At 53.0% G+C, this 26,429-nt stretch overlaps 3 protein-coding genes across 4 annotated transcripts; 2 read left to right on the top strand and 1 right to left on the bottom strand.

Annotated features, from left to right (window-relative positions):
• Positions 1–35: 35 nt before the first annotated feature.
• On the bottom strand, positions 36–6,393 carry CNPPD1 (cyclin Pas1/PHO80 domain containing 1). Its single transcript, XM_005485216.4, has 8 exons — positions 6,248–6,393; positions 5,961–6,063; positions 3,489–3,570; positions 2,818–2,938; positions 2,602–2,730; positions 2,364–2,425; positions 1,987–2,104; positions 36–1,489 (listed from the first exon to the last, which is right to left on the bottom strand). Exons 1-8 carry the CDS (start codon positions 6,314–6,316, stop codon positions 857–859), a joined length of 1,317 nt encoding a protein of 438 aa, XP_005485273.1. The 5' UTR covers positions 6,317–6,393; the 3' UTR covers positions 36–856.
• Positions 6,394–6,683: 290 nt separating this feature from the next.
• RETREG2 (reticulophagy regulator family member 2) lies at positions 6,684–20,734 on the top strand. Its single transcript, XM_005485217.3, has 9 exons — positions 6,684–6,898; positions 9,064–9,170; positions 13,941–13,971; positions 14,701–14,836; positions 16,171–16,255; positions 17,019–17,156; positions 17,472–17,566; positions 18,451–18,586; positions 19,291–20,734. The coding sequence occupies exons 1-9, from the start codon at positions 6,684–6,686 to the stop codon at positions 20,013–20,015; spliced, it is 1,668 nt and encodes a 555-aa protein (XP_005485274.1). The 3' UTR covers positions 20,016–20,734.
• Positions 20,735–20,884: 150 nt separating this feature from the next.
• Positions 20,885–26,031, top strand: ZFAND2B (zinc finger AN1-type containing 2B). 2 transcript variants are annotated; one of them, XM_074548650.1, is made up of 9 exons: positions 20,885–21,283; positions 22,030–22,124; positions 22,553–22,684; positions 23,310–23,461; positions 23,917–24,021; positions 24,190–24,259; positions 24,816–24,892; positions 25,500–25,578; positions 25,826–26,031. In XM_074548650.1, exons 1-9 carry the CDS (start codon positions 21,229–21,231, stop codon positions 25,862–25,864), a joined length of 804 nt encoding a protein of 267 aa, XP_074404751.1. In that variant the 5' UTR covers positions 20,885–21,228; the 3' UTR covers positions 25,865–26,031. The 2 variants fall into 2 exon arrangements, with proteins under 2 accessions (XP_074404751.1, XP_074404750.1); XM_074548649.1 differs by having other exon boundaries at positions 25,497–25,578.
• Positions 26,032–26,429: the final 398 nt, after the last annotated feature.

The following is a 26,429-nucleotide window of genomic DNA, read 5'->3' as shown; positions in this document are numbered from 1 at the left end:
CCAGTATGGAGCAGCTCAGCAGGACGAGGCAGGCACACAGCAAGAACTACTTTTATTGGAAGAGATTTGCATCTACAAAAGAGTGAAAAACAGGTGTAAAATCCACAGTAAAAAGAAGGGGCATGATGAGCTGGCCTGGTAAGAAAGACAAGGTGCCTTCTTCCCACTCTGAGGAGCAGTCAGGCACTGTTTTCTCACAGACACAGACAGCTGGGGTTTGGGATAGGGTCACACAGCACCCCAGATTCAAAACACCCAAGACAAGCAGGATAAGGAAGTTCAGCCCTAACCACACCTCATCCCCACCAAGCCCAGCGGAGCACAGCCACATTGGGGTACCTGCCTGGTGTCACTTTTGCAAGTTCCAAGAAGTGGCCTAACAGCCCCCAAATGTAAAAACTGCTATGACCAGCCAGCTCACTCCCACCTCCTTCAACCTCCTCTCCCATACCCCAGGCACCCCACCTTCTCACTTGTGGTCACTGCCCTAGCCCCTCCAGCCTGCACACACAATCCCAGCCTCCAACATCCCATATGCCACCTCTGTCCAACACCACTCACTACAGGAAGAGGTTCAATACCCTCTTTGCACGAGCACCCTAGCCCAAAGGCAACCCATATTTACCCTCCAGCTATTAAGTTCCCACCCCAGCAAGCCAGCTCTATGCCAACCTATGCCAGCAGCCCCAAGTGAAGAACATCCCTGCCCTAGGTGGGGGGACACAAGTGCTGGTTTGAAAGTAATGCAGGGGCCTTCAGCCCCCTGCAATTCCAGGGATCAGGGGTCCCAGAAGTGCAAGGAAGTGAGTTGTGCCACACTAGAAGGGAAGGGGAAAGGGGCTGCTGTCCTATACTCCTAGCTGGGAAAAATGAAGCTCTTGATTCTACTGAGATCCATTGCAGTATGCAGGAAGCACTGCTTCAGCCCCAGGGGGTCCAGCCAGTCCTCACGGCTGGGGGCTGCATCCCATGTGGGGCCCGCAGCGGCTGAGCAGGCGTGGCAGTGCAGCACCGGGGGGGCCGGGAGCACGGCGAGTCCGAAGGGGCCAGGCTGGCGGGGGGCTGTGCTGGGGGCGGTGCGGTTGGATCTCTCACAGGCAGTGGGCACTTTCCGGAAAGGACCGTGTGGGAGGTGCCTGTGCTGGGCCAGATCAGGGGCCTTTGGGTAGGACAGGGCCGTCATCACGCTGCTCCACAGGTAGAGCGCAGTGGCTGTGACACCTCCACGATGGGGCTCCTTGGTCGTCTCGTTCTCCCCCAGGCAACGGGTGCAGCTGCCTGAGGAGACATTGGGCAGTTCGGGATGGGGTTGGCCAGGGGCTGGGGCTGGCTGGGCATCCAGCTGGCACCTCCCCTCCTCAGGGAACAGCACAGGCCGGGGGGCTGCAGAGCTGACACTCCTTAGGCACACAGACCGGTGCACCACGGCGATGGAGGCGAAGATGGCTGCAAAGCCCGTCAGGTACACCACACCCAGGAGGCAGGCCAGCTAGGGAGAAGGCAAATGTTAGCCCAGACACCCCCAGACAGTCATGATGCAGCATGGCCATGATCAACCCAGCAGCCATGACAGGAAAAGCATCACCAGCTCCAGGGCTGCATGCTGAGAGCAGGCAGCCACACTGCTAATGGTGGGCAGCACACAGCCTGCCCAAAACTGGGCCTAAATATCACAAACCAAAATGCCCTAAAAGCTAAAAGCCAACAGTTCCTGTTCAAAACCCTAGCTGGTACCCAGCTGCCTCCATGCCACCACCATGTCCTTGCACTATGACTTATGGGGCTGTGGTCTGGCACAGGGCACACTATCCAGCACCAGGCTGCAGTGCCTCAGGCAGTGCAGCTGATTTGCATCTTCTGACAGCTTCCCTTTTCAACAGAGAACAAACCAAGGTGCTGGTCTCAGTGGAAAATAAGAGTCCTGCTCCAAATCCACAGCCTGCTGGGTCCCATGTTCTTGCATTAGCTGCTCTCCTATGCCCTTACCTTCACCACTTGCTGGTAGAACTGGCCCAGCACATGCTGCCACATGGACTGCTCCATGAGGACACACAGATCTGTGTAGGTGAACCAGCCACGCCACATGCCCTGTTTTTCAGCCACACTGCAAGAAGGAAAAAAAAAAAAAAAAAAAGGAATGATGGACACGATATGGACCTTCCCCATAAAAGCAGAAAAGCAGCTTCAGCCCAGGCAGGCTTGGAGAAGACCCTGCTTAAGCTCTCTAGAAGGGAGCTGCAGAGCCTAGCTAAGGCTAAGAGGTGTCCCAACCTCTTATTTCACTGCAGCAGGGCCATCTCCAAGCAGGGGCAGAGCCAGGCTGCAACACAGATAAAGGGATCACCCCCACCCTAAACACCTACCGTCCCTCCAGCCAGCTCAGCACTTCAAACAGCTCCCGAGGATCTGTGTAGAGGCTCCAGTCCTGCCGGGACAGCAGTTAAAGGTCAGTGCAGTCAGGGCAGTCACCCAGCACCCAGACACATCTTTCTCTATCCCTTCATGGGAGTATGTGGGAGAAAAACAGAAACCCAGACTCCCCTCGGTGTCTCTTTTCCCCTGCTCTGTGAAACAGTCGGCAGCAGTTACAGTTTCACTTACAATGGCGCTCAGGAAGTTCATCTCCAGTGCATTCATGGTCTGGACGTCCACCTTCCCTGCTGCTCCCCACTCGTCATTGAACACCTCCTCTTCCTCACCCTCATCGTACAGATACTTGCTTGCAACCATCTGAAAGTAGCACAAAGGACAGGATCTCAGCCTCCAGTGCGCTCACCTCCCGCCATCCAGCCCAGTCACCCCCTGCCCACCGCTCACCATGGAGATCAGGAAGAGGTCTGAAGAGGAGATCTGCTGGAGGTATTCAGGGTTCCGGTGCCGGAGTCTCTCAATGTAAACCAGGGCCAACATCATGGAGCAGGGCGAGATGCAAGCTTCCCTGTAGGACAGGACAAGAGGCAATGCTACAAACATCCCAGGCACCAGGACACAACTTGGCTGCTCCCTCCCCATGCAGAGAGTAGGAAGGTTTAGCAATTGCTAGATAGATCACAGCCTTGCCAGCTCTGTGCCAGCTGTCCTGAGCAGTGGACAGTGCCAGGGATGCAGGGTGGGGAGCAGAAAGCCCTGGTTTCTCTTCCCAGGCACAGTCAGCTCCAAACTGAGCAGGCCTGCCTGCAGCAAGGCATGCTGCGAGGGCTCAGCTGCTGAGAGGAGACTCCAGGTTCAAATCTGGTTACCCAGGGAGCTGCAGATGCAGCCAGTACAGACTCCCAGTAACAAGAGCACATATGCACCCCAGAGAGCAGCATAAACTCAAAGCCAGCTGCATCAGGAAGTTGCTGTGACTGCTGTCTGTGCTTCTCTTTGACACTAATCAGGCGTAGGCACAAAGCCAGTGGCTGGCTCAGGAGACAAAGTGAGTCACAGGTAATACCAGAGCTCCAAGTTCTGATGCAGGACATGAAGGGACAGGTTTTGCTTCTTACCGAGATACATGAGACACATATTTCTTCTGGAGTCTGCGGATAGGACTGGGAGCCACTTTCTGCAGCAACTCCACAGCAATATCTAGGACAGAAAAGCATCAAAAGAGTTATTCCCATGTGGTCCAGCCCATACCCACCTTTCCCCTTCTCCCCACAAGCCCATCAGGTCTTGGTGTTCGCTCAGCCCTTCAAGTTTAATTTAAACTATGACCTTATCAGAGATCGGAGAGAAGTGAGGAACAAACACACATGGCAGGCAAATCACAGCAGGAAGAGGATGTGAGTGACCAAGGCCCTGCAGCAGTGCCAGATCAGCAGGTCTGTGTCACAGGGATCCACCAGCAGTCAGCTGCAGAGGAACATCCTGCCCTCACCCTGCAGGACTTCAGACAACCCTTCTTGGAGGCCTTCTTGCTTCTTGGGCCTGGTGTCATAGCACATCTTCATGGTGCTTTGCTTCCCTCCAACCACCAGCACCTTCCCCCTCCAGATCTCACCAGCACACATCCAGCTCACCCTACACCACCCCGAGATGATGGAGTAGGAGGTACCCATGTGACCAGGAGCCTGAAGGCACCAACAGGTACCAAAGCACCTACAGGGTGTAACAGCAGGCCAGCCTGCTTTCCCTGCACTCAGGGACATGCCTCAGCATTCAAGCACAGACACTGACAGACTGGCAGATGGCTTCAGCAACTCCCATCTCACTTTCCTACACAACAGGACCAGCTGGAGCATCCCAAGCAGCACCATAGTGTGATGCTAGGCAAGAAGTGCTTTAGATAGGAAACTTCATTTTTTTTCTGAGCCCTTGGCTGACAGAATTGAGAGCACAGTTCATCCCAGCAGCCTTGCATTTCCAGCTACCAGAGGAAGCATCACTGTACCCCTCCTTTCTGTCTCTCCAGTAACTAAGAGAACACCTGCACTAACATGAGTGATTTGCCCAAAGAGCAGCCACCAAGCTCAGAACACACTGCTCTGAGGAACTTCCCTACACCATTCAGGTCACACCACTACTATGATGTGCAGCCAGGCAGACACAGCTCCAGCCACCCACTGGCTGTGCCCAGCCTCTCCCACTGCTGCTGCTCTCTCTGCCCTTCCAGGCCACCACTGTGCCACCACAGAGGCAGTACCAACATCACAAGTGATCCCTACAAGCTCATCCTGATATGAAACAAATTCTTCAGCCCACAAATCCAACTCAGAACAGGGAAGGGACAGCAGGGATCCCTGTCCTAGAGGGAAGGGACAGCAGCTGATCAGCTTCCCATCTCACAGCACAGCACACTGAGTGTGGTTATTGTTCTTCTGTCTCTAAAGGAACAAATCCACATTTCAACTTCTCTCCTCAGCCAGTCCCATACTGCCTTCTGCAACCAACCTCCAACACTAAAGACCTTTTCCTGCTATTCCACTCTCCCAACAAGCCTCTATCTTGTTTGAGAACAGTGCCATAAATTTGCCATGTAGCAATGACACATGTGTACCAAAACAGATGTCATAGTCCTGGGCCCCATTTTTTGAAAGCAGCTAGTGAAGGAAGGCTGTAAAAGCAGAACAGCCCATGGTCACATTCTCCATGTGCCACTTTTGCCCCCAGCTGCTGGAACCACAGCATTTCCTGAGTGCAAGGCAATCCTTGCAGTTAATAGCCCTCAACAGTTTTCCTGCATGACTCTACCCTTTGAACTGTCCTCCATGGAACAGTCCCACCTTGCACCCCAGTGTAATGTCAGCCTCAAGCCTCCCTCACACTGCTTGTGTTGGAACTCGTGACTCCCAGCAGTGCCCAGGCAGCTGGCTGCTCTGCCCCCACATGCTCAGCATCCTCCTCCTTGCCAAGGCACACCACACACAGCCTTCTGGCAACTTCAGCCTGTTCCCCTAGCAAGCAGCTCATGGAAATGCTGAGAACTCCACACAGTGAAGGCCCTCTAGCAAACCACTGCATGCCCTTTTCCACTCCTCTCCACCATCACCTGCACGAGCTCCTCAGCCTTAACCCAACCTTGTCCTTCTGCTCCCCAAAACACTGCTGAATTGAGAGGCAAAAAAATTGTGATTCAGACAAACACAGCAAGAACTTGTCACCTTGCTGCTCACGACTAGAAGCTGAACAAAGCCCTGAGTGTTTTGCAGAGCACAAGCAATTATCTAAGACAGCTCTGAGCAAGAACAAGTTCACAACCTGCTCTGCCAAGGAATTCACAAGCAACGTAAAGGACTTTATACACCAGTATAACGATGTCAAAAATGCAGCAACAGCCAGACAGGGCAACAAAACAGAGAACAGAAACCATGAGGCTCTGCCAACCTGCCCTGCTGTGTTGTACAGAGAGGGAAAGGCTGGGCAGGGGTGGGATTTGGCGCTGGGGAGGAAGCAGGTGACCTATTGGTCTCGGCCCCTTGGGCTACTTCCAACCCCTTTGACTCAGCATTACCATCTGGGGACAATCGGCAACCCACCTGCCACAGGGCTGGAGAGATTATCCAGGCTGCAGTCTTTGTCCCAGCCATAATAGAGCCGCTTCCGCACTCTCTCGCTCAGCTGCTGGTGCCTGGGCAGGAACTGTGGGCACACAGAGGAACGTGAGGAAGGGCAGAGCGCTCCCATACCGCGCCTTCCACCCCGCCCCAGCTCAGGGCTACTACACCGGGCCGGGGCGTGCGGCCGCACGGGGCTCCGCGAGAGTGGGGGATAGCGGGATCACCCCGAGAGCCTGCTACGAGCAGGCCGGGCCGCGGACACTCACCGTGAACTCCTGGAACCCACTGAGGGAGAAGGCGCCCTCCTCGTCCAGCAGCAGCTCGTCCAGCTCCATCCTACCCGCTGGCAGGGCGGGGGCTGACAGATCCCCTCCGGCGATACGGGGCCGGCTGTGAGGGCGCGGGGCCGGTCCGCTCCGCGGTCGAGGCCCGGTGCAGTGTCGGGAGCGGAGCCCTGAAAGCCGCTCCCAGCCTGACCGCCACGGCCCGCCCTGCCGCCCTTCCTGTTCCGGCGCGGGGGCGCGGCCGCTCCCCGCCCCTGCCGCCGCCGGGCGCACGCGCGGCCGGTGTCACCCGGTCCCCCCCCGCCTCGGCCGTCCCCGGGCGCACGCGCGCGGCGGCAGCGGCCGCCGGTCCCTCAGGCGGTGCCGCCCGCCCGGGCCGGTGACAGCGGCACCTCCGCCCTCTGCCCCCCCCGCAGCCATGGCGAGCGGCCGCGCCGAGGAGGCAGCGGCGGCGGCGGCGGCCGAGGAGGAAGAGGAGGAGGCGGCGGCGGCAGCGGCGGCGCGTCTGGCGGCGGCGCTGCGGCAGCGGCTGCGGGGCTGGGAGGCGGCGCTGGCGACGGCGCAGCGGCTGCTGGTGTGGGAGAGGCCGCTGCACAGCCTGGTCACCGCGGCCGCGCTCGGCGGGGCCCTCTGGTGAGCTGGGGCGGGAAGGGGGACCGGGAGCCGTCGGTGCCGCCCGTCCGGTTCGTGCCCGTGCCCGCAGCGTGGTACGGCTCCGGGGCCCGCGGCGATGTGCCTGGGTTCCGGCGGCGTGCGCTCCCGCAGCCCGCACCGCCGTGGGGTATGCACGGCCGGGAGCAGCCGCGCTGTTTTCCTCTGACAGGCATAAACAGGCCCCTCCCTGAAGGGAGAAAGTGCCAGGAGGATTTGCCTTGTCCCGCGATAATAAAATGCAGATGGGCCCTACTGGAGCCTCGCCCGGGCACGTTTCTGCTTAATTTTTGCATCCGTGTTTTTATCAGTTCGTTTCACTCCGTAGCTGCGGTCAGGGAGCTCCACGGCCTCCTGCATCGGCAGCTGCCCTGGGGCGTTTTATTTAAACCCTTCTGCTCGGTAATCTTTCCCGGGAGGTGCTGATTTCTCACTCGGCTTTGGCGCGACAGCATTCCCCCTTTCCTGTTTTCCCTTCTCTGCCTCTTCGGCCGGGCAATGGGGAGATGGGAGTGTGAGTGGCAGAGCCCAGCTGTGGATGGGAATGAAAAACATCCTGTTTGTTTGTATAAACAGTGAGTCAGTTTTACTGATGAAAATGCTCTCAGCCAGTGGCCTTCCCAGCAGGAAAGGTCAGAAGTGGCCAGGGATAGAGTTGGTTGCAGATGAAATAGGAAGGGGCAGATTCTGGAGTTAGAGGAGGGAAAAATAAGTGACGAAACAGCCTTCGAAGTCTCTCTGATGAGGCAGCTTATGTTCTGTTCCCTCATCCGTACGATTATCAGAAGCGTACGTGGTAGCCAGATGTAAACTCTTGGACTACTCTACCTGCTGAAAAGTCAGAGCAGAGCTATGAAGTGAGACAGAGGTGCAGGTGGTAGGGGAGATGGCAGGGATAATAGACAATGACAGCCCAGAGACTGTGTGAAAAGGTGAAGAGCAAAGAGTGCCCAAAATATGAGACAGCAGAGAGAGATTTAAATAGAGGAAAAAAAAATCATTTAGGGTCTCACAGAGGATTCAGCTAGCATCTTTTAACTGAAATACATAAATGAGATGGAATGGGAAATTCTTCCAGAGATGATGTGTTAAGCTACAGAATTGCTGTTCAATGAGGAGTACAAGTGTCATTGTTTAGTTCATTAAAGGTCCTGTAAGCCCATGGAAAGTGCAGCTTTTGTTCTGTGTGTGCCCAGTGAGGCACATTTGTAACTTGGTGGGAACCCCTCCCTGCTCTGCACTGTGAAATTCTCTCTGACTACAGTCATGTTCAGTGCATTTGTCATTAGTTACTGGCAAACACTCACTGAAGAGGACCAGGGTAAAAAAGCGAAACTGCTCCTCCTTTCTGGAAATGAATATTCATTAAAGAGGTGAAGGTGAATGCATTTCCCTTGTATTTTTTTTCTGAGTGAGTTAAAAGCAGTTCTTCTGAACTAGAGAAAAGGATGAATGCAGACAGCCACTGCTGGCACAGGTGGCACCCTGGCACCTTTGCTGTCAAATCTCTGTGGAGTGGACAGATAAACTCTTTGAGTGGCATTGCACAGCTGTGTGTGAGTAATATTGTGTGAGCTGGCAAGTGGCTTGAGCCAGTGTGTGGATGTGGGACATGAAAAGTTTATCATAAAAGTCAAGTGAGCAGCTAAACCATTTAAGTGCTAGCTAGGCTCTGGTCAAACAGGGAGAGGTTTGTGATAAGAGAATGGGCACCTAGACTGGCAAGATGCATTACCTGCATGTAGCACTGGACCTTGCCATCACAAATGGGATGTAGGTTTTCAGCAAACAGGCTGAGTGGCAAGCAGTTTGTGCTACAGCAGTTTGTCTTTGTTATCTAGAGCCTCCACCTTGAGGCTTTGGAGGGACCTGTACAAGTGAGCATTAGCTTTGTTTTGCAGCCTAGGGACGAGCTCAGAAGCAGGGAAGGAGAGCACTGGAAGATGGCAGGGAGTCAGCTGTCTGGTGGTGGGCAAAGGCACCATTTGAGAATGTGCTGTGGTGTGGGTGGGTGTCTGCAGAGTACAATGCTTGCTACAGTGGCCCATAGCAGTTGGGCATTTCTGCTTTGAGCTGTATCTGTTTGCTCACCAAGAGCAGTAATTTACTGCCTTTTGCCTGTCTAACAATTTCTGTTTCCTTTCTAGGTTGTTTTCCTCCACCTCCCTGAGACCCCTCTTTCTCCTCAGCATGTCCCTTCTTGGCATCCTCTTGTTGGAGAAGTGGAAACCCAGGTTCCTGTTTGATTTCTCAGGTATGTGATGATTAGCACTGTAGACAGTGACATGGTTCTAGTGTTACCAGCTGCTGGGCTATGGCTTTGGCCCTTCCTGGGCTCTCTCAGCAGTCATGTAAGCCCCATTCCTACTTTAACTGCAGGCCCAGATACTGGTGCTGCCTCTTATCCTTTTGTGTCAGAGGATTAGGATGTGTCCTAATACTGTGGGCATGTATCCTAATACTCTGGGCATGGAAATTGCTCCCAGTGCTGAGAAATTCTGGGAGTGGCTAATTTTGAGAGTGACTAAGGGGCCTAGCTAGCTTGCCAGGGAAGCTAATGACAGGGATGATTTGTTTCTGCTCTGTCCTTTCTCTCCTGAAAATGTGGCAAAAAGATAATTTCAAGTCTGAGCACTTATGGCCAGCTGAGCTGAGAGAAGGGAAGGGAAGGCAAGGAGGGGAGGGAAGTGCATTGGTTTTAGTTAAGTTCAATGTGGGCTTGCACCCTGAAAGAGGCAGAGCAAATGAGAGCCACTTCTTGTGGCAGGTAGCAGAGTGGATGATGAAGTCTGACAGCAGCAACAGTTAGTGTATTGTACCTGTACTGAACAGCATCTGATCTCCAGCTAATCAGTGAGTCTGATCACCTCTCTTATCTTTCTCTTTTATTGAAGGGTCTGTGCCAACATTAGGCACAAAAGCAGCAAGAGGAATGGCCTCATAAAGATGGTAGACATGGACTGGCTGCTGTCTGCTTTGAGTGCCTCCTTCTTTGGAGTTTATTAAATGACAGAGGCCAGACCTGCCTACTGCATCTACTGCCACTGTTCAAAGGCAGCTCAGGGCCCTCCATCCCTGCCTCTCTACCCTAGGGAGAGTTTCTGAATGAAAGCCCCTCTATATGTGTGTTTGTAAGGTGCCCTTTATTTGACCTAAAAGGGAACTGACTTAAAGGGTGCTTTCACAGAAATCCTGATAAGATTAGTATGTTACAGCTGTAGTCTTGAAACTGTTTGCTTTGTGTGGTTCAGGTAACCAGGCAGTTAAACTGGACTGGCCAATTTAATTTCCTGCTTATTCACATTGTTTTTTTAAGGGAATAGTTTAAAACCAACCCAAACCACCTCTCTTGAAACATGTCCAGAAATGCAAAAGCCTGGTGTCCAGTACAGAATGGTGTCATTGAGGCAGGTGGGGGTGGAATCATTCCAGCAAGTACTTGGCTGTAAAAGTTGTGTTGTCATAGAAGAAATAGGAAATTCATACTGAAATCAATTTATATGAAGCAGAGCCATGAAGAATAAAAAAGAAAAGCAAACAAAACAGCAACACCAGAGATTAGGCTCATCCTATGCCATCAGCTCTGCTAGAAGTTGGTGCACATCCCACTGCACCTCTCTCAGCGTTCTTCACTTATTTCACACCTTCCTGCTTTTCTGCTGCAGAGAACAGGGACACCTTTCTGATGTGCCTGTTTAGGCCACAGCCCTGATTTTGACATGACCCGCTGGACCGTGCTTCCTTTGCTGCCATGAGGAAGGAGTGGTGCCCTGCATTCCTGAGGGGCCTCCCATTGAATTGGTACTCCTGAACACTTAGGGGTTCTTGTTTGGCTCCCACTTCCTGCTGAAGCAGAGCTGCACAAAGCCTTTGTGGCTTACCCTCCTTAGTGCTTCCTGTTAGTCTTTTCTGGAGTTCTGGGAGACAGGTCAGTACCATACCTTCAAGACTCAGCACATACATATAAACCTCAGCTTGTGACAGTGTGTGTGTCTCAGATGACTGCTTATAAGATGACTTCTGAAGGAATGCTAAAACCTCAGCATGTATTTTGCAGTTACTCACACACTGTGATCAGGGTCACGCTAACAACATCAAGATGTGCAACTTTTTTAGGCCCTTTCAGAACGGGCTGCATATTTTCAGCTCCCATGCAGGGTATTACCTCAATATCAACATACTGAGATACTCTTTAAGGACTTGGGAAGCATCTCCAGTTTCACCTGAAATGGGTGTCAAGTAGGGATGTTTTGGTAGCATCACTGTTTGGCAGCTGTGTTTTGGTCAGTGCAGGAGAGTGCAGCGTGGAAGAGCTCTAGCAAAAGTTGTGTTGCAATTGAATGCTAGTACTCCTTAAAAAGGGCCCCTGCTTTCTAGCTGAAGTTTACACACAGATGAAGAATGTCTCTTGGAGAAGCATTGAAAACCTGTAAGAGCCAAGGAATCCATCAACAATAATTTGTCAGTACCAACGTGTAACCTAAACTCCTGCATGGCTGTCTGATCTCTCAGAAGAGTCTGGTCTGTGTCAAGTGATTTGTATTAATGCACAGTCCAGTGTGAAATGCTGACAGAAAGATTTCAGCCAGTTATTGATAATCTGAGACCAGCTCTGGGTGTCTTGTTTGCCAACTTAGTTATACTGGTGCTTGATAGTATTTCAGCACAGGTTGGAGTTAAGCCTTAACTAAGGGAACATTTCCTTTTGGAAATGCTTTATGTTTTTTGGGATTGGGCTGTTCCTACAACTGGTCTAAGACTCCAATGCTTTGAGATGGCCAGCAGGCAGACTGCTCTACTACAGGAAGCAACTTACTGTTGATCTTAAAGACAGCTTGTGTTTTGCCAGATAGCTGAAATCACGTGAAGACCCTGCAGCCTGCTGAAATGTTCCGCTCCCCAAAGTGTCTCTGAAACCTTCAGGATCAACTGAGAATTGTTTCACTCCCTCTGCTGGTGTATTTTGGATGGCTTGGATGACTGCAGCCAGTCGAGAGGAGTGGGGTTCCTGTGCCATCCCACTTACTGGGTTACTGGCACATTTGTCCAGCAGAGGTGGAGAGCATCCCAACTCCTCATTTGGTACACTGTACAACTGGTGTAGCCAGCCCTCACACACTGGCCAGTGCCAGATGTAATGTATTTGGTGATTTAGTGCAGGTGATGGATGAGGCTTAGAGATAGAGCTGGATTTCTGTGTGCTGCAGTTAAGCAGCTTTAGATTCCTGAGCACAATAACAAAGCACAGCAATGGCGGTTGCAGGAGGGGAGCAGCTGCCCTGTGGGGGTGGAGCTGCCTCCATCACACTGACACTGCAGCTCAGGCTCCCTCTGTGAGCTGCCCCAGCCACCATGCCAAGTGCTTGTGGGCAGAGGAGCGGATGGGCAGCCCGGGCTGAGAGCAGTGGGCTCCTCTTGTCAGGCCTGATTACTGGAAATCTGGGTCACGCTCTCAAAGAATCGCCTCCTCCCCGGGTGATTGGCCTCCTGCTCCACTGCTGAGCCGGCTGGTGCAGTGCCTGCAGCGGGAGGAGGAGTCTGGCAGACTTGGCCCAGCACCCTGTGTCTTGGGAGAACAGTGGCAGGGCTGCTACAAGCAGTTGGTCTCTTCTGTGGCTTGGGCTGGGTGGAGTCTGAAGTCTCACTGGGTGATTGCAGTGGTGGTTGTTCACATCTTTGGTACATTTCCCTGAGGGAGTCGCTTCCACTCTTGGGCTTTGTGCCTGGCTGGTGACTCCGGGGAGGATTCAAACCCCTTTTTGCACACGTTGCATTTCTTTAGCCCATTTCCAACTATAAGTCTAGTCTCTGAGGTTAAACTCTCTTCCTTTATTTCAGTTCTGTTGACATGGTGACGTGCAGTGTAGGGGATAGGGTTAGGGTTATAACCTCATGCACCAAGTTTGCTGCTGGTCAGACAGCATCAAAGATATCTCAGTCCCTGCCAGCTCTAGGACAGTAGGCAGACTGGTACAGGAGGGTAGAACTCCATGAGCTATTAGAGCATGAACAGGGCATTGTTAAACACAGGAGACTTACAAAGACTGTGTTGATAGAAGAGCTTTGGTTGAGCCCTGTACATCCTGAGATACCAGTCAGCTTGATATCACAGATATCCAAATCTGTGAGCAACCAGGCTGATGAATTTCAGTTGTTGAAATTGTTTTCAGTTGTAGAATTTTTTTTTCAGTGTATATAAAAGCAGAACATAATCATACATGACCTCTGCTATTGACACAACACTCCTGTTTTCAGTACTGCATTAACTAAGTCCCTGTTTGATCATCACTGGCTGCAGTGCAGAGGGGAATGGGAGAGCCTTTCCCTTATCCAAAGTGACGGACCTTAGGAGAATAGAAATATCTGTGCCTGGCACAAAAGGCTGTCAGGGGACATAAAAGAGCCCTAAAATTAGAAAATTATGCACAAGACTGCTATTTGTTACTTAATTCCATGGGAGAGGATGGAGACAACAGGGACATCTCTGGTATTTGTACATAGCATTCTGCCAAGGACTGGGCCTGGTCAGTGGGAAATGCAGCTCAGACCTCCTGGTGCCATGTTTAGCTCCAAAATGGAAGCTGAAGCTTTGCCCAGCTCCAAAACTGTGCTGGCAGCCCCCTTTGAATGACAAGTGCTGGCACCCACTGTGGGAATGGCACTGCCCAGACATGTGGGACACCAGGAAAAGCTGCATGATCCCTGGAGAAGACAGCCCCATGTAAGCACCACAGTACACCTCAGATATGAGTGCCCTGCTGTGTGTGTGTTGGGCTGCAAGGTGTGCTGGGGTGCCCAGAGAGCAGTGGCTCTGCTGCTCCAAGTCTCCAGGCACGCTTCGTTAAAGCCTCCTCAGCTCAGGCTCCAAGCCAGCAATTCCTGCTTGCATGAGAGCACAAAGAGGGTCCCCAGGGTGCATCCAGAGCTAAGGATGATACATCTGCAGCTCTGCTCTGTTCAACTGGTAAAAATGTCGGGTTGTATTTTTTACTTGGCTGACTAATCTGCTGTGTTCTCTCTACAGCACAGCCATCAGAGGAGCCAGGAGGAGAGAGGTAAGCTCACAGATGTGTTCCTTGGTGTGGGGATAGTGGGGAAGCCTTAATTTAGTATGGTGATCTCACCTGTCCTTTTTTCCTGTTGTTAATAAACTGCATGGCTCCTGCTGTGAAACATTGCTAGTGACTTCCGCACTGGTAGCTGCTTATCAGCTCAGGAGCCACAGTTTGGGACTCTGGGGAAAGCTAGTGTTCTTTCAGTAGCCACAAAGCTCAAGTACTTCTGATGGTAGGAGTTCTTAGGTTTCTTCCCTGGGTCTGTTCTGAGCTATTTTAAGAGTCCTCCAGAGAGGAGGAGATCGCTGAGACTGACTTCCAGAGGCTGAACGTGCTCTCTGTGGTGGCGTGGCTGGCATCCTTGGCCGTGGTTGTAGGTCTGAGCACTGCATTCTGCCACATTGGACTTGGTGCCAGAGGAGGCCATAGTTCCACCTCCAGTGCTTCTGTCTGCGTGGCTTTGAGTAAACTGCTTTGCATCTTGGGCTTGTGGCATGGGAATTCTGTGGCATGGTATGTGCTGCTGCTTTGCTCAGGTGTCTCTTGACTTTCTTCCTGATTAAAGGGAAAAACTGTCACCAAATCAAGCATATTCCGTAGTTCAGTTGAAAATGCAGTCAGTATTGTCAAGCTTTGGTAGGGAACTCTGCTTCCTGGTGCAGCTGTTCCTCTTCCCCAGGAAAACAGACCGTGTTCAAAGATTGTCTTCTTGCTCTTGTCTGTCTCTAGTGAGGGGGTGACTTCAGGGGCACAACCTCACCTGCTCAGTGTCCCTGAGCTGTGCCACTGTCTGGCAGAGAGCTGGGTCACCTTCAGGCTCTACCTGCAGGAGCTGCTACAGTACAAGAGGCAAAATCCTGCCAAGGTAAGCTGGAGATACCTACTCTTCTGTGCAGGGCCTTTTATTTCCTTTTATTTAATTTCTTAAGGCTTGTGCCTTAAGAAATGGAAGAATGTAAATTCAATAGTTTTACAATTGCTATCCCTGTCCAATATTTGCTGTTCGTTCCTTGCAGATTCTATGCCATGGGAAGTTTAAATAATGAATAATTGACTTCCCGTATTTGTAAACTGGAGCTGAACTTAACCTCTCCTGAGAATGGCTTGCTGTTCTAGATTTCATTTCTTAGTGTGCAAAGGAAACTCAGATTGGGACTGGGGAGAAAAAAAGGGAAGCCTGCAGTGTCTGGCCTTTTTATGAGCTCCATTCTTAAGCTGGTCCTATTTCACTAGCCAGGATTGTTGCTAGTGAGGTCCAAATGCAGCGCTGTTTCTGAGTGCATGGAAACTTGTCATTAAACATGCTCTAATGGCTGTGAAATGTTGTTTGGAAAGGATTTATAGACAGGAACTGCCTTAGCATCAGAAAAAGTAGGACAGACCAACCACTAGGATTGTGTCAGGCTTCCTGGCATCCAGCGTGCTGAAAGGAATGAGTTTATAACCCTGCTTATTGCTCCTTTTCTGTCCCAGGGAGTAGAAGACCAGGTCCAAAGATGCCCATAAAGAATTAAATCATTGGGAGCAAAGCCCATAGAGGAACCTTAGCTTTTGCAGACCCTCTCCGTTATGAATTGAACTCTTAATTGCAGGATATAGTCCATATCTGAACCCATGCCCTGGTTTGCAGGTTGTCTATTCTCATTTCCCCCACCTGCCCCCAGGAGAATGTAAGGCAAGCCAGGGGCTGCACCATTACCCTATACTTTTTCCAGAGGAGAAGGGTCCTGGTCTAATGGGAGCTTGGGCTCTGCTAGAGCTTCTGCCAGCTGGTTTATGGCACAGCAGTGGCACAGCATCTGGTGACTCTGTAACAGGTTCCTGTCTCTGCCAGGACAGTTTTCTCCTGAAGTGCTGAGCTCTACAGAGAGATGTACAAGTGGCAATTTTCAATATTCCATCATATCCTCAAGGAATATAATTTACTTCATAAAGAACTGTCTGATAAAGTTTTTATTTGTTTATTGGGGCATTGGGTTACCTTGATCATCCAGCACTTGAGCATCTAATGCTTACAGCTTAACCCAACCGAGCTGTCTGAGTTCTGACTGTCAGCTCCTGAATGTAGTTGGTGCAGAGTTGGCTGACAGACTTGGTTAGGGCCATCCCTCATGTTGCACTAAATGGGTTTCTGGCATGGGTTGCATAGATATATCTCTGCCTCTTGTCACTTCTGTTTGTTCCTCTCTCTTCCTTCAGTTCTGCATGAGTGTCTGTTCAGGCTGCCTGATTCTGGCTGTAGTTGGACACTATGTTCCAGGCATAATGATCTCCTACATCATTTGTGAGTATAAGCAGTGCTCTAGTCTGACTTAAGCTGAGACATGACCTAACTGTGCTGTTGATAGGCTGGTAAAAGCAGATTTGTAGTTTTCTCGAGGGGATCTGTGCTAGATGGTGAATCAGTTTACAGGGAATGTGTTCCAGGAAGTCTCTGTAAGCACGTGCATGCAGTACGCCTGCAAAGGCAGGAGAGGGAGCCGTGACTAAAACATTGGTGCCCTCTGTTCCCCACTGCTGAGGCTGTGCTGGCCGAGGCTCCAGGGAAGCAGGAAGTTACAGTCTCGGTTCCTTAGGTGGCAAATCCATATCGAGAGTGTTGTTAACAAAGCTGCATGTTGGGTAAATAGACCTTTTCCACTGCATCATGAGTCCCTAATAACTCCGTTCTGGTGCTCTGCTGTGAGTGCATTTACACATGAGCTTAATGCAGCTACCCATATAGAAATTTTGGTAATACTTAGTTTTAATTCTCATTTTAGGGCTTCCTTTGCATGTTGGGTCTGGGGTGCAGTGGCTGAAGAGGAGGGCTTATGCTTCATCTTAACATAAATCTATATTCTATCTGAGATCTGGCAGGAAAACCTGGTTAATCAAGCAGCTTTGCAATGAGTAAGAAGAACCATGGATGAGGATTTTTAGGCAGTCAGATGTAAAAGAACATGCTATTAAAATGTGTTTCCCTTGAAGACTTTCTCAGTGCCACTACAGGAAGAGTCAGGTTGTGCTTGATCTGTCTCTCACACTGCTGCATTCCATGTCCACAGTGCTCAGCATTCTGCTGTGGCCTCTGGTGGTCTACCATGAGCTGATCCAGAGGATGTACACGCGTTTGGAGCCTGTCCTGATGAAACTGGACTACAGTATGAAGGCAGAGACACTGCACCACAAGCACGAGAAGAAGAGTAAGGAACCAACTTCTCTAGATTTTTTTTGGTACTGTATTCCTAGGGTGAAGCTGTAGCAGAAGGACAATAGGAGACCATGTCTGCCAACACTGTGTAGTGACAGGCTGCAGGGGAGCAGGGGTGGAAACTTAAAGGTTTTGTGGGGAGCAACTGTGTGCTCCCAGATGATCCTGAGAACAGCAAATGAGAGCAACAGATTATGCTTGTCTCCAGGAACCCTTCGCACTTTCACAGGGGAAGTAGGGGATAATGGTGTATAAAAGCAGAAAATTCCTTCAGTGTCATGTAAAGCCTTTCTTCTGTTTCTCACAGAACGACAAGGGAAGAGCGAGCCTGCAGCAGGTGATGAGCCAACAGCAGAGACAGAGAGTGAGAGCGAAGCAGAGCTGTCAGGCTTCTCCCCAGTGGTAAGAGCTCTAAGAGCTTAGCAGCAGCCCGTCCCTCCTCCCTGGTCTATAGCAGCTTGAGAGCCAAGGAGTCGTCTGAGCACAGCAACAATGATAACACACAGCAGAGAAATAAATCACCTCTTTGCAGAATTCTAAGGGGAAAAGGTCATGTGTTTGATGAAGGGCATTGTCTCCAATCTGGGTATTGAGAATTTGGTGCCACACAGCTGGTGATGCCATAGCAGGGCAGGGCGAGCCATGCCCCAGCCTTGTGCTGACCTCAGAATTACTTTGATGGTTATGCTTCATGCTCAGAGAATGTGAGTGTCTCCTGAAGAAATTAACTTCCCTGCTGTAATGTGCAGAGGCTCCTCAAAACCGGAAAAGGGAGTTGAGCAGCTCTAGTGTCTCTTACACAGTTCTCTGCTTTCAGACAGATTGTGTGTGACCTTTCTATATTCACACCTCGGAAACAAACCGAGCAGCAGCTCTGGGCATGTAGCTGGGCTGTGAGGTGGGAAGTTTGTTTCCAAAGGAAGGTGGATACTTGAACCACTGCTACTTGTAGAAGGCTTTGTTGCACTCTGAATGCAAAAGGGAAGGGGTGTTCTCCTTGGTGATCCCAGGAGAAGAAGGATCAAAGCCTTCTGAGACTCCTACAATCTCATCCCATCTTGTGCTGCCTCTTTTGTGTTCTTCACTGAGAGCAGGCAAACCTTTGGGCAGTGATTTATTGCAGGAAAGTCAGTGAGCTGAGATACCCTTCCCTCCAGTGCAGGGAGACTTTGCCAGCATACTGTCCCTCCAGCAAGGACTTCTGCCTGGAAGGTCTGCAGGTGCCCATAGGCAGCATGGGTTCTTAGACACACAGGAATTTGTCTCTCTGCCTTCATCCCATGCAGGTGGATGTGAAGAAAACTGCCCTGGCACTGTCAATCACAGATTCTGAGCTCTCTGATGAGGAGGCTTCTATCCTGGAGAGTGGGGGCTTTTCTGTTTCAAGGGCTACCACCCCACAGCTGACGGACGTTTCTGAAGGTACATAATGGGACACCTTGCTGCCCCCTTATCCTCAGTGGTTTAGCCCAGAACAATGGGTCGTACAAATGGGAGGACAGGGAGAGAACCCAGCTATTTGCATGGGAAGAGCATTGAAAGGAGGAAGAAAAAGCAGTGCAGCATGCCCTGACTTCATGGCTGATCATAAGCTGGTCCTGAGGGGATATCAGCCTCTAATTGTTGCCCCACAAAGCAATGCAGTCTTGTGACTCCAACAAGGGAGCAAGCCTAGCCACAAAGTCCCACGGAAATAACTTAATAGAATAGTCACACACAGATGCTGGGCGAAACAGGTCAGACTTAGTAGCTCAGAGAAGGACTGGTTAGTGGTGAAGAACATGGAGGTAACCACTCAGTGGCCACTTAGGTGTCTGGGAAGGAGCAGGCAGGTGATGTAAGCACAATTTCACTGACCCTTGGGAGTTCTAATGGGAGCTCTAAGTGCAGAGAGTGTGAGCTGGAGCAGGAAGTCCTCTCTAAGCACAGAGCACATAGAACAGGATCACAAAAGAAACATTACACATGAATGATGCCACTGGCAGAAGGGAATAACTGCAGACCTCTTCCTGCTGTCCTCCAAGGATGGGGAAGGTACCTTAAAGTCAGCTGTGGTGTGTCAGCTGGGGAAGGTGTGTGGGAGGTCAGGGTGAGGGAACATGTACCTTAATGCTGGTGCCTTTCAGACCTGGATCAGCAGAGCCTGCACAGTGAGCCAGAGGAGTCATTTTCCAAGGACCTGGCAGAGTTTCCATCCGTGGAAGAATATCATTCCAGAGACCTGGGACCACAGAGTGATGAAGACGCGTTTGGTGTGCCTCTGGGTCCTGAGCTTGCCCACGCTGCCTGTGAGCTGGACTCAGCAGACAAAGAGGCCACGGACTCTGACCTCTCCATCCTTCGCCTCGCGTCTCCTCTCCATTTTGTAAATACGCACTTCAATGGGAGCGGGCAAGCGGCAGGAGGCAATGCAGAGCCAAAGACTGTCCCTGCCCCAGGCCTGGGCATCTGCATTAACACGCTGAGCGAGGAGATCGTCACCACTGCCATCACCACAGCGGTGCAGAATACCCTGTCTGCCCTCCTGCGGTCCTCAGAGGCCAGTGAGGGACCCCCTCTCTCCGAGTTCCTCCCCACGGAGCCTGAAGAGAAACTGAGCTTCCAAGCACATCTGTCAGAGAGCGAAGTGGCGGAGACAGAGACAGAAGCGTCACCGGAGGATGAGGAGGAAGCAGATGACTTTGAGCTACTGGATCAGGGGGAGCTGGAGCAAATAGATGTAGAGCTGGGGTTTGGAGAGGAGCAGGAGGCACAAGAGGCTGCTCCGTCTCCCTCCTCTCCCATGCTTGCTGAGCTGCCAAAGCAAGGAGATGAGGAGGAGGCAGTCATGACAGCAACTTCTATGTCTTAGGTCTTACCTGTGCTCCCCCTTTTCCTCCATCATCACTGGAAAGAAGGAAAAACTCACACAGTGAGCGTGCAGTGGGTTTTTAGATGTTTGTGTTGACTGGGATGGAAACGCATCAGTGTTAATGTGCTGTGTCTGGAATAATGAATCCTTTCCATCCTTCTAGAGCCTGGCCTTCACTGGCTGAGCAGGAGGCCCTGCAGCTGGGGAGGAGCCGGCTCCTAGAAGCCTTATGCCACAATTGAAACACCAACCCCAGCAAACGCTTCCTAGTAATGGTGCAGTATTTCAGTCTGTCTTCTATTTGTCTTTTGTTTTGCACGCTGAGTACCGAGCTAGCTGTAGCTGCTGCTAATATCCACATCCCCAGTAGGACATATGCAGTCTTATTTTATTGGGTTTTTAAATGGCTAAAAGTGTAAATAATTTTATCTTTCATTGGTTTTGTTTGGGGGGAGGGATCGGGTGCACAGTCAAACATGGCTCTCAGGGGCAAGCAAATGGAAAGGGGTCTTTGGAGCAGAGGATAGCAGTAAGGGGGCAAGGGCAGACGGGTGTTGTGCAAAGAGACCTCTTCTGCAGACTGTTACTGTCTTTTGTGTCACTGCTGGAACAGGGTGCTGGGTGATTCCTGCTTTTTTTCCCTGTCTCATTTGAGTTCTGTTATGGGTGGCTGTGGAGTTGATTTTTTTGCCATCAATGAAATTCACTCCTGGCCCTGATCAGTGCTCCAGTTTTTTACTGCCGTGGCATCTCTTGCCTTCCGCACCACTGACCCTTCTAGCACCCCATCTGTGCTCTGCTGGGCATCGTAGCATGGCACCTGGAGACTCCGAGGTGACTGGAATAGAGCCAGGAGCTTCGTTACACGGCGGGATCCGCGGTTGGTTTCCCTTGGGGCACGGGAGACAGGATGGAGGGATAAGTTCAAGCTGTCCCATGGCGGCAGACACTTCTTGCTGGCCTGGCAGGGCAGGACGGCTCTGGCCATGGCCCTCGTGGACTCCGCCCTGCCCTGAGCCTTCCCCGGGCGCCGGGCGGGTCTCTGGAGCCGCTGTTCCCGCGGTGCTCCCGAAGCAAGGGCGTACGGAGGGGCGAGGGGGCGCCGGGGCGGGGCTGTGCCCGCCGGGGCGGGGCTGTGCCCGGTCCCGCCCCGTGACGCCCCGCCGGAAGCGGGCGCGGCGGGGCCGCCGGTGCCGGTGGCGGCAGTGCCGCCATGGAGTTCCCGGACCTGGGCGCGCACTGCTCCTGGCCCGCCTGCCAGCGCCTGGGTGAGCTGGGGAGCCCGGGGGGTGGGCACGGCTCGCACGCCGGCGGCACGGCCGCGGCCTTGGGCCTGGGCGGCACGGAGCGGCAGCCCGGCCTGCGGGGAGGCGGCGGGGCGGCGCCGGGCGCCCGCTCGGTAGCGGGGCTTGAAGGGCGGGACGTGTCGCCCGTGCTGCCCATGGCGGAGGGGTCCCTGATCCTGCTGCTGCCCACGGGCACCCCGCTAGGGCGGGGCTGGCTGTCCGTGCCGGTAGACCGGGTTTCCGCCGGTGCCTCTGTCCGGGTACGCGGCTGTACCCGGCTGGGCAGCGGCTCTTGCCCGGGGATAGCGGGGCAGGGCCCGGACAGACACCCCCGTGCCAGGCCTGGGTGCTGCAGGCTGGGGAGGCCGCACGCGGCGGGGCCCTGGGACCGCTCCATACCCCGGTTATCCCGGTGGGCTCAGCCCGTAGCGACTGTCAGCATCACTTCCCACCGGTTTGAGGACGGCAGCCCGCGGGAAGCTCCGTGTGATTCAGGGTGCTACTCCTGATCTCGGGAACCGCACGTTTTGAGGAGGAGCCCTGGGTATTTCTGAAGACGTGGCTGTGGACCTGCAGCCCTTTTGTTTTCGTGTTGGGGGATGAGAGGTGCAGCTCTGGCTTTGCCGCGGGGTCACTGTTTTGTCTTTGGGAAGTCAGAGAGGCCCCTGGACTGCGGGTGGGCAATGCTGATCTCCATGCTCTCTGCCCATGCCATGTCCTGCTCCTAGACTTCCTTCCCCTGAAGTGCGATGCCTGCGAGCAGATCTTCTGCACCGACCACATCGCTTATGCCCAGCACGATTGCACCTCTGCCTACAAGAAGGTAAGAGCAGGGAGCAGATCTCATCCACCCTCCTGCATGGAGCTGCTGAGCTTTTGTAGTCACCCATGATAATAATCTGTGGTGACTTTGGTCACTTGAGCAGTCACCCTTGGGGTGTGTACTGAATGTGAAGATGTATCTGAAAACCAGGATCTGCGTCTCAGTGCCGCAAACGTCCAGCCCTCCCTCTCCCACTGGGTGAAGTGGTTTGGGCATCTCCCAGCCACACCATCTTCCCTTCCCAGAGTGTATGTCTGTGCCTCTGCACCTGCTGTGCAAGCTGGTTGGAGGGTCACGAGCAGGATCTCAAACTGCAGCTGAAGCTGTGGAAGCCATGGTAGGCAGGTCCTGAAAGGGAGAGAGATGACTGTGCAGTGCTCAAGGTTGCCCAGCTACCTGTTCCCAGCTCCCTGTTGTTGTCTCTGCAGGATGTGCAGGTCCCAGTGTGTCCCCTCTGCAACACCCCAGTCCCTGTGAGGCGGGGGGAGATGCCTGATGTTGTGGTGGGTGAGCACATTGACCGTGACTGCAAGTCTGACCCTGCACAACGCAAGCGCAAGGTAGGTGCTGTGGGGCTCTGCCAGGGGAGCTCTGACACAGCCTGGCAATGGGATGAAAACAACACAGATTCAGCCCTGGCACAGGCTGATCCAGGGAGGGTTGGTGAGCTGGAGGCATCCTCAGGGCTTTGTGGAGGCTGTCAGGGGAGAAGGGTGGTGATGGAGTGGGGCTGGGCAGCCACCTGGGACGTAAGGATGGTAAACTGCATGCTGCTATTAGGAAAATGCAATTGGCAATTAGCTACCCCATCTTGCCAGGAGATGAAATTGCTGGAGGGAGCTGGCCCTGCAGGAATCCAGCCCGGCAGCAGCTGGAATGCCCTGGGCTATCACTGCACTAGTGTAGAAGGCAGGAGTCCCTGGGCAAGGTACTCTTTCTCCTGCTGTGCATTCTGTGGTTGTGGAGACTCCTGTCGATGGAGATTGAGGCACCAGTGCATTACTAATGAACTATCTAAAGAAATTATTCAGAGACATCTAAAGAAAGTATTCAGAGACAAATTTCAGAGCCTTGCAGAAGATAATGCTGATGGGGAAGGCTGATCAGTGCCCAGGGCCTGGAATGGAGAGAGGGGACAGCCCCACAGCGTGTGCTCCTTTTCAGCACTGCCATGTCATCTTTCAGATCTTCACCAACAAGTGTTTGAAGCCTGGCTGCAAGCAGAAGGAGATGATGAAGGTGATCTGTGACCAGTGCCACAAGAACTACTGCCTCAAGCATCGGCACCCCCTGGACCATGACTGCAGTGGGGCAGGGCATCCCCTTTCCAAAGCAGGGTGAGAGCCTGAGAACAGACAGGCTGGGAGGGCTGGGGCTGTGTTTGCCAGATTGGTGACAGGGAAGAAGCCCAGTTCCTCCTGACCCATCGTCTGGGACTGCTGCATTCTGACACTTCCTGCCCTGTGTGCCAGGGTGTCCTCCTGCAGCACCAAGCACGCTGGTATACACAGTCTGTCCTGCAGCAAAAGCTGTCAGTACTGCCTGCTGACTGCTTTGCTCTTGCTTCTTTCCCCAGCCCATTATTCTGTAGCCAGTGGTTTCTGCTTGTCCTGGTAGAGGGTTTTAGGGAGAGAAACAGCACTTGAAACTCTTGGGAATAACAGCCACAACATGGGAGGAAGAGGAGCCAGGGGCGTGTCTTGTTTATCCAGGTTGATATCCCAAGGTGTTCGATGCCTAGGAATTGCTCATGATGGTAAACAGTTTCTCACAGGTGTCCTGTCTGTCCTAGGCATGCTGCAGTTACCAGAGCCCAAGCATCCTCCTCCAAAATAGTCACTGCATCAAGCAGCGGAGCTGCCCGGCCAGCAGACAGCTCCTCTTTGGCCTGTGCCAGGTAAGGTGGTGGCCTGACTTGTAATTCTGAGGTGGGCATGGCCAGGCTCATCTTGGCTCTCTGTGGAATGCCAGAGTGACAACCCCCTTCTTCTTGTGCCTAGCAGGACTGATAGTCATACTGGGGCTCCCTGCCTTGACAATAATGCAGCTTTTCTTCTGCTTGCAGGGGAGGCAGAGCAGCTGCGTCACAGACTCACAGCACCTCCCCTCCAGCTGTCATGCTGCAGAATGGGCTGGTGAGTGGCTTGGCCTGGCCATTTGGGGTGGTTTCTGTGCCCTCTAAGAACTGCAGGATGTGACTGCAACAAATGCTTTCTAGCCCACACTTTGTAGGTGACCACTCCCAGCTGTGTCTTCCCTAGCAGACAGTGATCCTGAATGTACTGTGGAAAATCCAGAGCTTGCTCTGGTGCCTGTGAATGACAGCTCTCAGCTAAGCACTAAGAGCTAAGCACTTGGTGCTTAGCTTTCCCCAAAGGGACAAAGTGCACCAGCCATTTTCCTTGGGTGCTGTCTTTCTGCAGTACCACCAAAGGCTGGAGGAGACTGGAAGTTGCTTTCCACTGTTACTCTTGGCATACTCCTGCATTAGCAAGCATGTGTCCTCTTGGGCAGTGGGAGAGCACTGCTGGTCTGTCCAGAGCCCCAGTTTTTCACCTTTTTTGTCTGGTCTCCTGGAGAAAGAAGATTTGCCCACCCTTGGCCAGGAAAGACTGTACCTACTACATGTGCTTCAGGGCTGCCTCCTGCCCTCCAGCCTGGCCAAGCTGGTGACAAGGTGTTTTGTTTCAGAGTGAGGAAGAGGCCCTGCAGCGAGCTCTGGAGATGTCCCTGGCAGAGTCAGCACGCAGCTCAGCACAGCAGCCCAGGTACAGCCCCAAAGCACGTGGTGTGGTGTGCACTCCCCTGTGTGTGAAAGGTGCCTGGGGAAGCATCATGTGCCTCTGGGATAACATTCCTCTCAGCACGTGTTTGCATATGATGCCTCTCTGGCTGACTGGGGAAAAAAGGAAGAGTCCAGAGCCGACAGGGAACTAACTGTTCAGCAGGCAAGCCCTCAGCCCCAGGGGTGCTGGTAGGGGACAGTAACTGACACACAGTAGGGCAAACCTTTGTCTGACCACTTGTCAGCTAATGGGTTTGGCTGGAGTGTGATAAGTGGAGTAGGGGTGTTCATGGACTACACCTGGGAGCTCATGTCCCCAGGCACAGTGCCCAATGCTGCTAAAAGCACCATCTTACTGATTGGACCTAACAGGGCTCTGCTTGGCCCAAATTCCTGGCTGCCAGCCCCAGCTGGATCCTCTGCTCCCTCCCCAGCCCCATGCCTGTTCAAAGTTATCCTCAGTTGCTTCTCGCCATAAGACATGCTGGGGGGTTGCAGTGAGATGGTGAAGCCCAGAAGGGCTCTGAGCACTCAGACCCTGAGCCTGAGGGAGGCTGAGATACACAATGCACCCCTCACTGTCCCAGCAGCACGCAGGAGGAGGAGGATCTGGCGCTGGCCCGGGCACTGTCGGCGAGCGAAGCCGAGTACCAGCAGTCGCAGCGGCAGGTGAGTGAGGCTGGCCATGGGCTCTGCTGCTGTGGGGCTGTTGGAGGGAGGGGGCCTCCCTGGGTTCTGCTTACTCTGGGCTCTGTCTAGCCTGGCTTTCCTCACCAGGAGGGCAGCCCAGCCTGGGGCAGCGGCAGCATCACTGCTGAGCACTCATCTCTGGGAACCTGAGCACTAGAAGTGCCTTCTCGTAGGAGAGGAAGGAGCCTGCTTGCCCTTGCTCACGGTGTGCTTCTCTCTGTTCCAGGCACACGGTTCAAAGCCATCCAACTGCAGCATGTCGTAGGCAAGGGAGGCGGGCTGGGCCAGCGCACACAGGATCCTGCTTGTGACTTGAGGAGTGGCTCTGGCCTCCCACATGGATGCTGTGGGACTCTGCTACCAAGAGCCCCTTGCCAAGGACAGCTCATCTCCCTGGGAGCTGTAAGCAAGCAAATATACACTGACACTTCAGCCCTAGTACCTATATGAATTAGTGCAGCAAATTGCTGATGCTCCTGAGGAGGTGAAGAGTGTACAGGACGGGGCTGGGTACACACTGACCAAAGCAAGCAGCAGCCCAGGGTCTGCACTTACCCACAGTTGGCACAGCCACGTCCCAACACTGCTGGGACTGTGGAGCAAGGGCAGAGCTGTGGGGATGTCTCTGCATGCACAGACATACAGCTGGGATGTAGCTGCCTTCTGTGGTGGGGGGCTGGATTCCATGCACTGGGGAGGGCTGTGCCAGCCCCTCAGCAAAGAGCAAATGTGGCTGGGATGGTCTCTTGCCTGGGCATGGCATGGCTGAATGTGCAGCCTCCCGGCAGTGTGAAAGCAGCCCCTTCCCCGCTCCCCACAGCCTCGGTGCC

This window comes from Zonotrichia albicollis, chromosome 10 (genome assembly GCF_047830755.1).
Source record: "Zonotrichia albicollis isolate bZonAlb1 chromosome 10, bZonAlb1.hap1, whole genome shotgun sequence".
In the NCBI taxonomy this organism is placed as follows: Eukaryota; Metazoa; Chordata; class Aves; order Passeriformes; family Passerellidae; genus Zonotrichia; species Zonotrichia albicollis.
The sequence above is the reverse complement of the archived record's forward strand: the minus strand, read 5'-3'. Positions and strand labels throughout refer to the sequence as shown.

Bases quoted from the DNA above. Each gene is read 5' to 3' on its own strand.
- RETREG2 (XM_005485217.3), top strand. From the start codon at position 6,684: ATGGCGAGCGGCCGCGCCGAGGAGGCAGCGGCGGCGGCGGCGGCCGAG. The intron at 9,171-13,940 runs GTATGTGATGAT...TTCTCTCTACAG, and splicing joins GTTCCTGTTTGATTTCTCAG to CACAGCCATCAGAGGAGCCA. The intron at 17,567-18,450 runs GTAAGAGCTCTA...CATCCCATGCAG, and splicing joins TGTCAGGCTTCTCCCCAGTG to GTGGATGTGAAGAAAACTGC.
- ZFAND2B (XM_074548649.1), top strand. From the start codon at position 21,229: ATGGAGTTCCCGGACCTGGGCGCGCACTGCTCCTGGCCCGCCTGCCAG. The intron at 21,284-22,029 runs GTGAGCTGGGGA...TCCTGCTCCTAG, and splicing joins GCCCGCCTGCCAGCGCCTGG to ACTTCCTTCCCCTGAAGTGC. The intron at 25,579-25,825 runs GTGAGTGAGGCT...TCTCTGTTCCAG, and splicing joins ACCAGCAGTCGCAGCGGCAG to GCACACGGTTCAAAGCCATC.
- CNPPD1 (XM_005485216.4), bottom strand. From the start codon at position 6,316: ATGGAGCTGGACGAGCTGCTGCTGGACGAGGAGGGCGCCTTCTCCCTC. The intron at 6,064-6,247 runs GTGAGTGTCCGC...GTGTGCCCACAG, and splicing joins GTGGGTTCCAGGAGTTCACG to TTCCTGCCCAGGCACCAGCA. The intron at 2,426-2,601 runs GTAAGTGAAACT...CTGTCCCGGCAG, and splicing joins TGAACTTCCTGAGCGCCATT to GACTGGAGCCTCTACACAGA.